Source organism: Trachypithecus francoisi, unplaced genomic scaffold (genome assembly GCF_009764315.1).
Source record: "Trachypithecus francoisi isolate TF-2019V2 unplaced genomic scaffold, Tfra_2.0 Lachesis_group8, whole genome shotgun sequence".
Taxonomy (NCBI): domain Eukaryota; kingdom Metazoa; phylum Chordata; class Mammalia; order Primates; family Cercopithecidae; genus Trachypithecus; species Trachypithecus francoisi.
The window spans coordinates 15026025-15041204 of NW_022681473.1; the positions used below are offsets into that span (position 1 = coordinate 15026025).

The window sequence follows — 15180 nt, forward strand, 5'->3', positions numbered from 1 at the left end:
TAGCCTTCCTCAAGTACCTCAGTATCCATCCTGTTTCATCCATAGCTCCAACATGGAACATCACAGAACTCTGCCTTCATTATTCCATATGGAGCAGTAGAAAGGTACTAGATTTGTAATCAAGAGACATGGAATCTGGACCAACTCTGCAGTTAATTCACTGCATGTTGCTAATCTCAGTTTCTTTTTTCTGTGATCTTGCAATTGGTCTAATATGAACAAAGAAAGTTTTGTAACAGCATGTATCATAAAAATCCATTTTTTGTAAAACAGAATTTGCATAAAGAGATGCCTCAGAGGAGAGCCAACAAAATATAAGTGGTCATGGCAGATTCCATTTCCCAAAAATGGCCACAATATTTCCATCCCATGTGCTCTTGAAGTACTGTACCACTTCTCCATCAAGAAGTGGAGCCCATGACCCTCACCGTTGAGCTTGGCTTTGAGTACTTTTTTGACCAATAGAGCACCCCATTAGTACTGTTTCATGATTTCTGAGGCTGTCTTAGAAGAGCCAATTCAGCTTTGTTATGGACTAAATGTTTGTGTCCCCCCAAAATTCATATGTTAAAATCTTAACCCCCAAAGTGATAGTAGTAGGAGGTGAGGCCTTTGAAAGCTGAGTAGGTCATGAGGATGAAGTCCTCATACATTATTAGTGCCTTTATACAAGGGATCCCAGATAACTCTATTTCTGCCACATGGAGAATACAACAAGAAATCAGCAGTCTGAAACCAAAAGAGAGGCCTCATCAGAACTTGACCATCTCGGCTAGCACACTCATCTCAGACTTTCAGCCTCCAGAACTATGAAAATGAAATGTTTTTTAAGCCACCAAGTCCATGGTAATTTGTTATAGCATCCCAGACAGACTAAGACACACTTCCACCTGGCTCACTGTCTTGGGACATGGACCTCTGGGGCTCTGAGTTGCTCTGGAAGAAGTCCCACTACCCTGAAGCCACCATGCTGGAGAGACCATATAGAAAGACTACACAGAATTCAAGACAGTTGTCCAAGGAGTCCCAGCTGCACTGGTCCAACAGCATTTGAGTCTCCCCACCTAGTCACCAACATGTGAGTGAGTGAGTTTTAAGGTGATTCCAGCCTCAGCCCCAACCACAAGGCACATGAGAGCCCAAGTGAAAACTACCTAACCAAGCCCAGTCAACCCCTAGAACCCAAAAGACAACCATAAAATGACTGTTATTGTTTTAAGTTTCTACCATTTGGAGTGGTTTGTACACAGTAATATATAACCATAACAGCGGTTTTGCTTGGGTCATGGGATAAAATGATTCATATTACATTCTGTATTGCTTTAACATTTTACAATGACTGCCATTATAGGAAGAGGGAAAAGCTTTTTTAAATCTTAATGAATATGAACTGTCTTTCCTATTCAACCACCCTGCTTAACATGGTACCAGAATTTTCTGAGTTATATAAATATTAGTTGGGTGAACTTGGGATTCCCCACCCCACAACCTTTATTCTGGTTAGATCTAGTCCATATTTGATAGAATAAGGACCACTAGGGTTAAACGCAGGTGATTTGGTCTAAACTGGTCCCATCCCTGTTGGTCTGTGCTGAACCTCTTATCTCTGATGTGTAGGTCCCACAGGAGGCTGGAAAGTAGAATTTCATCTGCAGTGAGTAACAGAAACGTTAATTTGGCCAGATTTAGACTTGCATGTACATTGAGAGTCCGCCTGAGAAAATGAATTAGGATTAGATTTGGGACACAGAACAGAATTGAGTAGGAAAATAGAAAGTCACAAACTTTTATAAAAATCCGGACAAGTCTTTGGAGAGGAAATGCGTAAGTCTATACCTAGATACTTTTATTTCCCTGAATCATTCTCCAATTTGCCATTTTCAAGAAACATTTACTGAGAACTTTCTATTTCTCAGGCTCTGAATCTGGGACTAAAAGAATGAATAATTCACAGTGTATGGCCTCAGTGTAGTCTTGACCTAAAAAGAAAAATTAACTTAAAAATGATTTTACATGATTTTTAAGACTTGATAAGTGAAGACAATGTTTGGTCAATAATTAATGTCATCAGATTAAGAAAACATAAATATTTTGTGCAAAGTACAGCCAACTGAATTTTACACTATTCTTGTTCTTTTGTGTTAACTGTACCTGAGAAAAGCCAATTTGTGATTTTGTGAATAAATCAACAGAAACCCATGTCATCTCACTGTAGCTAACACAAATGCAAGAGGACAGCCTAGAAACACACACAAAAAAATCTACACATTGGCTAGTAATAACTTACAAAACCTCATCTATAAAGGATCAGCAAATATTTACTTACTGATCACTAGAATTTTTTTAGTACCTATTGAGAGTCAAAATGAAATGAAGCAATGCTGTTGCTTCCTTGGCTCTTACTTCATAGTGCATAAGACAGATAATGAACATATAAATAAAGACATCATTGATATAATATGAGGTGGTAAGAAGAATTCAATGAGAGGTAAAGCAGGTCAGGTATGGAACAGAGAGTGGCTTGTGATAGCAAAGGAAGTTTAGGCCTTGGGGAAGGACTTTCTTAGATTTTTGAGCAAAGAACTGAATAGAATAAGAGAGTGAACCATGAGATCTGGGGACACATTCCAATACAAGGGAAGAGCAGGTTTAAAATCCTTATGAGGGAACAGGTTTGGCATTCTCCATGGACAGCATTCTCCATGGCTAGGGCAGAGTGAGTCGGGAGGGTGGAAGCACATATAGTCATGGAGGTAATTAGAAATCCATCCAGGCTGAGTCTTATAGGCCATGGTAAGGAATTTTATTTTATTTTAATAAAATAAATATTTAAGGTCATAGGGCTTGGTGAAATTACCTAAGGAGTAACTAAGAGAGAGAGAGAGCAAGGTCAATGACAAAGCCCTGGTAGACTCTAATATTTAAGAGACAGAATAAACTGGTAGTCAGGAAGACAAAGGAAGAATGTGAAAATGTGTCCAGGAAAAAAGGAGCAACTGTTTCAAATACCACAGGACCCAAACCATGACTCCTGAAATCATACTTTCTAATCTGCTCTCTTCAACTCAGGCAGCTATCATCCCTAGCTATCTTTCAAGCAGTCCTGAATCCTCAGCATTGAAATCAAAATGAAACTACCTCCCTCAGAACAGATTTTTCAGAAAATAAAAAAATTTCAAATTTCTTCTTTGCCTCTGTCTTCCTTTCACTTGCATATGTCCCTCTATATATATTCTCCTCTTAACAGAGGATTGTAAATGACTCAGAACTACAAACCTCTTTTAAAATTGGCATACAGTTTTAGGTAATACCATCTGTGACACTTTTAACCACCCTAGAATGATCAGGAACATCTTCTACTTACTGTGATAATAAAAAGAATAACATACTGTAACCAAGTGTAGTTCATCCCCAAATTACAAGAATGGTTTAAGATTCAAAAATCAAAAAATGCTATCCATCACATTAATAAACAAAAACAAAACTACATTATCAGCTCAGTAGATGCAGAAAATCCTAAGTCCATTCCTGATTTTAAAAAGAAAAATGCTACGAAAAGAAAAAACAGGAATCAAAGGGAACTCCCTTATGTGATAAAGATCATCTGTGAAAAATCTACATAAGGAATAGTGGGAAAATGAGATTATTCCCTAATATAAACAATGGGACAGAAATTTAAATTCTCCTCATTTCCATTTAACATTGTATTGGAAGTTCTAGCCAGTGCAATAAGGCAAGAAAAAGAAATAAACTACTCAAATTAGAAAGAAAGAGATAAAACTGCTTTTATTCATAGACAACACAATGGTGTATGTAGAAAATCAAAAGGAATAAACAAAAGAAGCTACTAAAACTAATAAGTGAGTTTAGCAAGGTTGCAAGATACAGATATACTAGCATAAAGACAGACATATAAACAAATGGGACTGGATAGAGAAACCAGAAATGAACCCAAATATGATCAACCAATATTTGACAAGGGCACCAAGAATACACAGTGGAGAAATTATAGTCCCTTCAACAAATGATATTGGGAAAACCAGATTTCCACATGCAAAAGAATGAAGTTGGATGCTAATCACACAGCATACACAAAAATTAATCCAACATGAATTAAAAACTTACATAAATGTAAATCCTGAAACTATCAAACTCTTAGGAGAAAATGCAGAGAAAAATGTTCATGATTTTGGTCTTGGCAACACTTTCTTAGCTATGACACCAAACGCACAGGCAACAAAAGCAAAACTAAACAAGTTGGACTATATCAAATATTTAAAAGCTGCTTCTCTTCAAAGGAAACAGTCAATAGAGTAAAATGACAACCTATGAAATAGGAGAAGATATTTGCAAATCATATATCTGATAAGGGATTAATATCTAAAATATACAACTAACTTGTACAGCTCAAAAGGAAAAAAAAGTAATTGAATTAGAAGATGGGCAAAAGATCTAAATAGACATGTGTCCAAAGATGTAAAAATGGCCAACAGGTATATGAAAAGATGTTCAATATCACTATTTATCAGAAAAATGCAAATCAAAACCACAATGAAATATCACTTCACATATGTTAGGATGGCTATTCTCAAAAAGTCAAAAGATAAGTGTTGGAGAGAGTGTGGGAAAAAAAGACACTTGTTCATTGTTAGTGGGAATGTAAATTGGTATACAATCCAGCAACTCCATTTCTGGGTTTCTATCCAAAAAAAATGAAATCAGTATCTCAAAGATCTATCTGCACTCTCATGTTAATTGCAGCATTAGTCACGGCAGCTAAGATAGAGTAAAATCTTGTGTCTATAGATGGATGAATGGATAAAGGAAATGTGGTATACATATACTATGGAGTATTATTTATTAATAGCTATAAAAAAGAACAGAAGATATCAGCATCTGTGACAACACGGATGAACCTGGAGGATATTATGCTAAGTGAAATAATCCAGACCCAAAAAGGCAAATACTGTATGATATCAATTATGTGTGGAATCTAAAAATGTCCAACTCACACCTGTTAGGGTGGTTTTTTTTTTTTTAAAGAAAAGAAATGTTTGTGAGGACATGGAGTAATTGGAACCCTTGCACACTGTTGAGGGAAATGTAAGATGATGCAGCTTCTATGGGAAACAGTATGAAGTTTTCTCAAAAAATGGAAGATAGAATTATCATATGACCCAGCAATAAATATCCAATACTTCTGAGTATTTATCCAAAAGAATTGAAACCAAGATATCAATATATATGTGTGTGTGTGTGTACTCCCATGATCACTGAAGCATTATTCATAGTAGCTGAGATGTGGAAATAACCTAAATGTCCACTGACCTATGAAGAGATAAAGAAAATGTGGTACAGTTGCCCTCTGTCTCTGTGGGTTCCACAGTCATGGATTCAACCAACCTTGGATCAAAATGGTTGAAAAACAATTGTGTCTGTACTGAATGTGTATAGACTTTTTTCTTGTCATTATTTTTTAAACAATACAGTGTAACAACTATGTGGATAGCACTTATGAATAGCATTTGTGTTGTATTAGGGATTATAAGTAATCTAGAGATCATTTAAAGTATACAAGAAGATGTGCATAGGTTTATATGCAAATATTACATCATTTTATATCAGGGACTTGAGCATCTGCAGATTTGGGTATTTGTGGAAGGTCCTGGAAACAATCCCCCATGGACACCAAGGGATGACTATATATATTAGAATATTACTTATCTTTTAAGAAGAAAGAAATCTTACCATATGCAACTATGTAGATGAACCTTGAAAACATTATGCTAAGTGAAATAAGCCAGTCACAGAAAGACAAATACTACATGATTTCATTTCAAGGTATCTAAAATAGTCAAACTCATAAAAGCAAAAATAGAATGGTGGTTGCCAGGTGCTTGGGGACAGGAAGAATAAGGAATTGTAGTTCAGTAGGTATGAAGTTCCAGTTATGCAAGATGAATAAATTCTGGAGATTTGCTGTAGAACATCATACTTATGGTTAACAATACCATACTAAACTCAAAATTTGTTAAGAGGGTAAATTTCATGTTATCTGTTCTCACCACAAGTTACAAAAATTAAAAAACTGACCATGCTAAGTTTTGGTGAGGATTTGGAAGAATCGGAACTCTCATGCACTGTTAGCACTGTTGGTGGGAATGTTTAGTGATACAACCACTTTGAGAACAGTTTGGCTGTTTCCTAAGAAATTAAACATATACCTACTATGTAATCTAACCACTTCACCCTTAGGTATTTACCTAAAAAACTGAAAGTGTATATCCATATAAAGGTTGTTCACGAATATTCACAGCAGGTTTGCTTATAATAGCCAAAAAGTGGAAACAATTAAAATCCCCATAAATAGATGAATGAATAAACAAACGTGGTATACAATGTAATAATACTCAGCAATAATGTGGAATGGATTATTGATATACACAACAATGTTGATGATTCTCAAAATAATTATGCTAAGTAGAAGAAGTCAGATATGAGTCCATTGACATAAAATTTATACAAAATTCAAACTAATGTATAGGACAAAAAGCAGACCAGTAGTGGCCTGAGGGTGTAGATGGGTAATGATGGGAAGGGGCACATGGGAGGAAGTGTAGCAGGTATAAGGAAACTTGGGAAGTGATGTACATGTTTATTATCTTGAATGTGGTGATGGTTTCATGAATGTATACATGTCAAAACTTATCAAATTGCACACTTTAAATATGTATGGTTTATTGCATGTCAAATCTCAATAAAACTATATTTTAAAGTTTTAGTAAATTAGAAGGGATTTCAGATACATCTTTTGAATGATGTATTTTGATAATAATGATAGCTATAACAAAAATAACAAAGTAAATATACACATATGTCTATATATACAATTCCATATTTTTAAATGCTAATAAATAGTAATAAATAACAATAATCCGTGTTTGGAAAGGAATATTGAATTCCTTAGGTAATCACTTAAGACTGAAAAAGGAGACCTGAAGGGAAGGTTAGTGCCTGCTTGGAGGCACTAAGCCGATTAGCTATTTATTGAAGCACTCTGAGCCAAGAGATATTCTGGAAGGGCTTTGAAGGCAATACTTTACCTGAGCCCACCTGCTCTTTCTGAGGGAGTTATGGATTCCCCCAGGCTCTCCTCATGGGCCTACAAGAGAGCTGAAATGAGTTCCATGAACTTCATAATAATGTGAGTCCATCAAACTCACCCATCTCAGCCCACAACTACCAAACATGGAGATCAAGAATGCAACTGAAACCCAGAAAACCTCTGAAGCAAACTATAACCAGGAACTAGGGCCTGGGAGAAAGAGAAGAAAGAGTGCAGAAGGGTGGTTATCAGATAAGAGTATGTACTTTGGAGTCAGAGACCTGAAAATAGAACCTCCCTCATCTGCCACTTTCTTGCTACATAACCTGGTCAAGTCACATAATGTCTCTGAGTCTTAGATTTTCCTTTTTCTTTTGCTAAATGTGGTCAATAAAAATTACTTTTCATTAACATTGCTAGGAGAGCTAAAATAAAGGATTCATGTAAAGCTTTTAGCATTGTACCTAGGATATGGTAAGTGTGCACTAGCTTAAGAATTAAGTTAAAAAATTATTTGAGAACTCAACCCCTGGAAATGTCCAAGTTTAAAGCTAATCTGGGCCCAGGAGGGACTGTTGCAGACAGTTCTGCAATAAAGAGGCCCAGAGATCAGCTACGGGTCCCTCTGCCCATCACTACTCACTAGTGGAGCCTGGACAAGCACCAAAATAACATGAATTAATGACAGTAATTAATAACACTAAATAATGTTTATAACATTATCAAATGCCCTCCAATTATCCAAATATCCCAAGTTATTGTGAGAATAAATGAGATACATGTAAATCATGTTCCAGAGTAAGTGCTCAGTAAGTATTATTTCACAGAGGAGAAGCAGGCTGAAAGGCACTAATTAATCTGAAGCCACACTGCTAAGAAGTGGCAGACTGGACACTTTGGTGCCAGGTTCTGAGTTCTTTCCACAACACAGCTATGTCTAACACCCACCACAGACGTTGATGTGCTCCGAAAATATTTGCATGACAGTTAATATTTGGAAAATGATCCTCAAGAGGCATTCTGTGGTATTCCTTCACCCCAATCTGCAGTTTGTAAATGATTTCTACAAGAGCGGATATGTGATCCCAAACCTCTTGGCCATAGGTGCTAATTTTTCTCCTATACTTTTTCCTAAATATGCCCAGCCAACTCCTTTATAAAATATTTATTATATCTCCTTAAAATGAACAGTCCTTAAATTCAGAAGTTGTTGTTTAATCTACACACTTCACTTTATCATGCACAACTATACACACACACACATATACACAAAGTCACACTATACAATACTAGCACATAGGGGCTATAAAATGAATGTTGTTGACTGCCATCTACCCCAACAGATTGGACTTTTACCTTTTCTTCACCAGATGAAAGGAAAAAGAAAACTGCAATAACAATAAATTCTGGTTGAGGGATTATATAGAGTAGGTAATAGATTACAGCTAGCAACAGTGTGCATGTCAGATAGGAGCTCAGGCCTAGCTGGGTGGAAGCCTCACCCAACTACTTGCTTGCCGACCTTGAGACTATTACGCAATATCTCTAAGCCTCTAGTGCCTCACTTACCTAAAAAGCAGAGATAATAATAATAGAACCTACCTCATAGGGATGTCCCATAAATTAAATCAAATAATTCCTATAGCAAGCTTACTGTAAGTCCTGGAAGATAATAATGCCTAATAAGTGTAAATTGTTATTATTATTATTATTACAGTTTTCCTTATTGTTATTCTAAAATCACAGAAACAAGAAGACAACAACAACAAAAAAAGAAAGAATGGATAAATGACAAAATTTGGAAAATCCCTTTGGATCAAAACAGTAGTTGTATTTGTAGACTGCTTTATAATTTTCCAAATATTCTTGCATCACTCATCAAGTATTTATTGTGTCAGGCAATGCACTGCATTCTGCAGATACTAGTGAATAAGACAGAGGTAATCCTTGTCCATTTATGCATTAGATCCTCAAAACCATAGTCCTATAAGGTAGATAAATCTACTTGACAGATGAGAAAACTGATGACTGAAGAAGTTACAACTTAAAAGCAGACACTGGAACCTGAGGTTCAAATATTTATTGAGTGCCTTTCACGTGCTAGGTGCTATACTAGGAACTGGACATACAGAAATGAAGCTCAGATTAAAAAAAAAATTGCTCTCATGTTGCTTACTTTCTAGTTGTGAGCATTAGAAGATGCCAAACACATAAAACATCTAATATGTCAGATGGTGAATACACAGTATAATAAATCAGAAAGTGGAGGTGGGGAGTTCAGGTGCGATTTTGCATAGGGTTACCTGGAAAGCCTCTCCGGAAGGTGCTATTGAGAAAAGATGGGGAAACTAAGGAATGCTATATTTCACAAGGGTCCATTTAGGGTCTTCTAACAGCCTTTGATTTGCTCAGGGCTTTCCTAACAGCCTCTTTTACCTCCTTGTTTCTCAGGCTATAGATAAGGGGATTCAGCATTGGGGTCACCACCGTGTAGAGCACAGACACCACTCGGTCTCCGTCGGAGGACTGGCCTGTGTTGGCTCGCAGGTACATGAAGATGAGGGTGCCAAAGAAAAGAGCCACGGCAGTGAGGTGGGAGGCGCAGGTGGAGAAGGTCTTGGCCCGGCCTCCAGCAGAGCGGATCTGCAGGATGGCCACGATGATAAACAGGTAGGACACCAAGATCACCAAGATACAGACAGGCATGACGAAAGCAGCAAACACAATAATCACCACTTCCTGAGTGTAGCTGTCCCCACAGGAGAGTTTTAATAGAGGAGGGAGGTCACAGAAAATGAAGTTGATCTCATTGTTTCCACAAAAGGAGAGAGTGAAGGCTGTGACCGTTCGAACAAAGGCACTGAAAAAACCAGCAACGTAAGCCCCAGTGACTAAACCCCAGCAGGCCTTCTCGGTCATGATGGTGACATAAAGCAAGGGCTGGCACACAGCCGCGTAGCGGTCATAGGCCATGATGGCCAGGAGGTAGCAGTCGATGGAGGCAAAGAAGGTGAAGAGGAAGAACTGAGCTGCACAGCGAGCCTGGGAGATGGTTGTGCCGTTCTCCCACAGCACAGCCAGCATCTGAGGGATGATGGTGGACGCGTAGCAGACGTCCACCAAGGAAAGGTGGCTGAGGAAGAAGTACATTGGGGTGTGGAGCCGACGATCTCCGCGGATCAGAAGGATCATGCCTGTGTTCCCTAACATAGTGGCAAGATAGAAACTCAAAAATACGAGGAAGAGAGGAACCCTCCACTGGAGAGGTTCAGTAAAGGCAGTAAGGAAGAACTCCGTCACTATGGTGTAATTCCTTTCAGCCATCCATCCAGTGGTTCACCTGCAACGGCTAAGACAAGAGCCAGAGGAGGGGACACCTCAAGAGGAGTTCAAATGGTTTCAAGTAACAAAGCTTTAAATTGAATGTCTTACATGTGGGCACTCAACTTCAACACACTTTTCAGTCGAAGATAGATATAGACAGATATAGAGCTCACTCACTGTAACATAAGATAAAAAGTGATGAGTGCTTCTATTATAGAAAGAACAGAGAGCAAGTGATTCCCTAACTTACAAGTCACACTTGTATTTGCAACTGTCCCCAATTAGCTGTTTGATCTTACACAAGGCACTTAACCTCTCTGAACGTCAATTTCCTCCTCTGCCAAAAGGGGATCATAATGCTCGCCCTGCTTATGAGATAAGGTTAATGCATAGGTTAAAACAGAGGCAAACGCACATTGCACATTGGAAAGCTAAACGCTCTCCACATATATAAGGCGTCTATTTAAAATTTTAAATGAACGTTTTAAGGAAGGAAAATTTATATTCTCTTAACAAAAACATATAAACAAAAATATCTATTAGCAATCAGCAATGGGCTCTGCTTGTAGGAATATTACTATTCTCAGTCTAACAACATGAAAGTTTAACAGCTGTTACCCTAATTAGAGTTGACTGGCTTATTAAGGGTATACATAAACACACATAAACACATACTCAAGCGTTAACCTTGAAATCAAAAGAGCAAACATAAGTTTTTTTAGGCACCTAACAAAACTCCATAAACCTTGTTTGGTCATTCTCAAAGCCTCTAATAAAAACAGTAGCTTGAAAATAAACAGCATCCAAATTTGAAAGCAGAAATATTTTTGTAGTCTGGTGTTGTCTGAGTGCTGTTGGAGGAATTTGGGTTAATAAATTTGGGGGTCCTTAGCGGAATTCTAGAACAGGGCTGTAAAGGAGGGCTTCAATAGTGTTTGAATACCTGATGTACCGGCAGCCAGACCAATACTGAGCTGATCCATTAAGGAGAATAACAAAGAAAACAAATTAGATCTGAAAGTCATGAGCTGGACACAAACTGTCCTCACCTGAATTCTACTTTGCTAATGCACTCCTCTTCTGTTTAGTGTGTCGTCTGCCCATCACCTGCCAATCCAAAGGACACCTGGCTTCTAGTTTACCCATACTGCATGTAAGACCCTGGGCAAGTCACATTTCCTCTCTGGGCTTCAGTTACCTTGTCTTTGTTCCCTTCCCACAAACAAAATTGCAGATATCTCCATAATCATAGCAACCTGATGAGATGGGGTCATTTCCAATACTTCTGTATTTTATTCTCACTTCTAGGAGTCTCTCTCTTTCCTCTACCCCTTGACAAAGCAATATATCCCTGACACTAGTGTTTCCTTAGGTTTTTTTTAGACTTACTTTGAGATAACAAGGCTAGGGGACCAGACTTTCTCCCTGAGCTTCCAATCTAGCATGAAATCTTGCTGATGTGCTTCTTAATATTTGCTGTCCCAGCATCACACCCTAATTAGTTCCTGAGGTGATTCTCCAGAGGAAGGTGATTTATCTTCATGTGACTTCCTAACAAGGTGTCTAATGAATATCTTTGAAACTTTCTCTTTAATTTCAAACTTCCAAAGCCCCATCCCTCAGCAAGTTTCCTAGTCTTGTCTTCTTCCTGCCTTGTACCAAAAGAAGTGTATTTCTTTGAAGGTTTCCTATATCTCACTTGGGAGTTTTTTCAGGGGTTTTACACAATGCCACCCCAGCCAGCTATGAACTGATCCCCAAAGGAAGCTTTAATAAGCATACGCTTTTGCTCCCCATTGCCAAAACATGCTGTAATTGATGACTTCGAAAGTTCACCATTTGGCAGAAGCAGAGAAGGGTGCAGGTGGGGAGTCATAAGATAAAATGTTGGAGAGGCCAGAGTGGGCGGACTGTGAACAGACTTCCACCAGGCAAGCTGAGCAAATTCTTGATGGTAACCAACCCCTCCACCATAGCGCTAGTTCTCAAACTTCCGTGTGCATAAGAATTTATCCAAAGAATTTGTTTAAAATGTGAATAGCAGTGCCCCACCTCCATAGATCGATGCAGATGCAGTACATCTGTCATGGGAGCAGTATCTACATTATGAACAGGCATACCAGTGGATTTCCATAGAGTTAATCTCCAAAAATTGTGGTAACAATGTCTTGGGATTGGGACCTCTAGGCCTGCCTGCCCCTCTGTATGTCCTGCCATAAACTAAAGTAAAATAATAAAGACATGTTCTTGCAAAGTATGATTTCTCCCAAGTCCTCTCAGTGCCTTTCTTCCTCACAGGAGACCCGAGATAGGGTGAATGTGATGGCTCCCTGTCTTACAAATTTTAAAAACCTAGATACAGAAAGGACTCTGGAGCTTCTTGGCAGCAAAACAATGACTTGGACCAGGTCAGTGCTCAGTTGATCTGGAATATGGTGCTAGGCAAAAGGACCCCAGGGCAGTGGTTCTCAAGCTTCACTGAACATTAGTATTACCTGGAAAGCCATTTCTGAGGCCCAGATTATGCCCCTTAACAATTGAATCAGAATGCCTGAGTGTAGGAGCCAAACACAGTAATTTTCCTAAATTCCCTGGTGATTATAACATGTAGCAGATTCGAGAATCATACCGGAAGGCGTCTACTTTGAAGGCCTTACCTTTCCCCAAGTGTCACAGGTAGACGTTCCAGGAAACTATGTTCACTGTTCTCATAAATCTGGAGACTACTGAATACTATATTCTTCACATGGAAAATCACATTACATATTAGCATAATAAAGGGTCTACAAAATCCTATAATTAAGAAACCTTGGCAAACTAACACAGGAACAGAAAAACAAATACCACACATTCTCACTTATAAGTGGGAGCTAAATAATGAGAACACATGAACACATAGAGGGGAACAACGTACACCGAGGCCTATTGGAGGGTGGAAGGTGGGAGGAGGGAGAGGATCAGGAAAAACAACTAACAGGTTATTACCCATTAGGCTTAATACCTGGGTGATGAACTAATCTGTAAAACGAACCCCCATGACACAAGTTTATCTTTGTAACAAACCTGTACATGTACCCCTGAACTTAAAAGTTAAATAAAAATAAAAATAAAAAAGGACACCTCGTCAACGTTTTCCTAACCCACCATTTCCCAAAAGAATTTGAGCACAGAACTTCTTTTTCATTAGCATCATACGAACTAGAGTTCTAAGGGAAGGATGCTCCTTAGGCAGTACAGCTCTAAAGAGGCTCAGAAACTGTCCAAATGCCAAACAGCAAAGTAGTAATTGTTCCAAGAAACAGCATCTCCTGATGACTCATCTCAGGATCTGGCTCCTTAAAGTCTCTGACTGACTCCCCCAGGAGCAATCACTCCTATTGGGAAAAGAATTAGAAGGGAGTCTGGGGGAGCAACATCATTCCAGGCGGATCCCTCAGGAACTATGGAAGAGGAAACCACCTTGCCCTTTAAAGAATGTCTCTCTCTTTGATTGTGAAGCGGATCCAATGGCTGAGCCCCTGCAGTTCTACTATCTAATTACAGCAACCCCCTCATTGCTACCCCATATGAAATAGACTGTGAGGCCAACAAGGCCCTGCTTTCAGGAAGCCATAGTCAAACTTAAAACAACTGGCTTATTTAAGTGGCTTCACTGAATCATTCTATAATGCATACATAGACTAAAACATTACGTTGTACCCTATAAATATGTAAACACAATTATTATTTGTCAATTAAAATTTTTAATTAAAAAAACACTATCAGAATGATTATTAAGACGGTTCAGTCACTGGCCAGTCCCAAAAGAGAAGCAAAATGAACCTCAGAGTATAGATTGAAATTTCATATATTGTGAGTATTAGAGCCTATAAAACTGAAGTAAAAGAGGTTTAGATTTTTTTTTCTAAGAGCTATAGATCTGAGCAGAATTTGGAAAGGAAAATCCAACAGCAAAGACCAACTTAGCTGCTTACTGTATGCCAATTCACTCTTCTAAGAGATGATAGATGATGATAAATCAGATGATAGATGCAATTGATAGTAGATAGATTCACAGATATATGATTAGGTAGATAGACAGATGATAAACAGATGATAGATAATAAATAGGTAGATGATTGATAGAAAATAGATAGAGATAGATCGATAAATAGACAGATAGATGATAGATTCATTTAATCCACAAAACAATTTCATGAACTAGGTACTATTATTATCTTCATTTTAAGGAGATGAGAAAATTTAGGCACAGATTGTTGAAATGGACCACCAATAATCCCACAGTAAGTGGCAGAGCTAGAGTTTAACCCATGTGGTCTGTCTCCGGAAGGCACACTCCTAATTCCTTTAGTATATTGCTAACTCTCATGAAGATGTCTCTGAAATCCACGTTTGGGAATAATTGAGGGGTTCTTCCTTCTATGTCTGTATTTACCTTGTAGCTTTTTAGGAAGAATGGAACTCAGCTAACAGATAAGACCTAAGTCTCAAAGTGAATAGACTGTGGTAGGAAATTCTTGGGGTACTCGACCAGGCCCTCGCTCCTTCTACGAAGTGTCACCATGGCCACTGGTGAAGGGCTGGCCTTACCTTTCTAACCATAGCCAATTGGATCAGAAAAAGACCCAAGAAGACTTTATTTCAAGGGATAATCCTCTCTTCTTCCAAAAAGATATTTTCTTGAACTACTTTAAGTGTTCCTTATAGCCAAGAAGTCATGACTTGTGGCCTGGAGGAACTAGGAAGTATGT

The 15180-nt window shown here is 38.3% G+C and overlaps 1 protein-coding gene across 1 annotated transcript; it reads right to left on the bottom strand.

The window, feature by feature from the left end:
* Positions 1–9416: 9416 nt before the first annotated feature.
* Positions 9417–10480, bottom strand: LOC117081532 (olfactory receptor 9Q2). Its single transcript, XM_033207620.1, has one exon. The coding sequence runs from the start codon at positions 10427–10429 to the stop codon at positions 9485–9487; it is 945 nt and encodes a 314-aa protein (XP_033063511.1). The 5' UTR covers positions 10430–10480; the 3' UTR covers positions 9417–9484.
* Between the last annotated feature and the right edge of the window lie 4700 nt (positions 10481–15180).

Bases quoted from the DNA above. Each gene is read 5' to 3' on its own strand.
- LOC117081532 (XM_033207620.1), bottom strand. From the start codon at position 10,429: ATGGCTGAAAGGAATTACACCATAGTGACGGAGTTCTTCCTTACTGCC.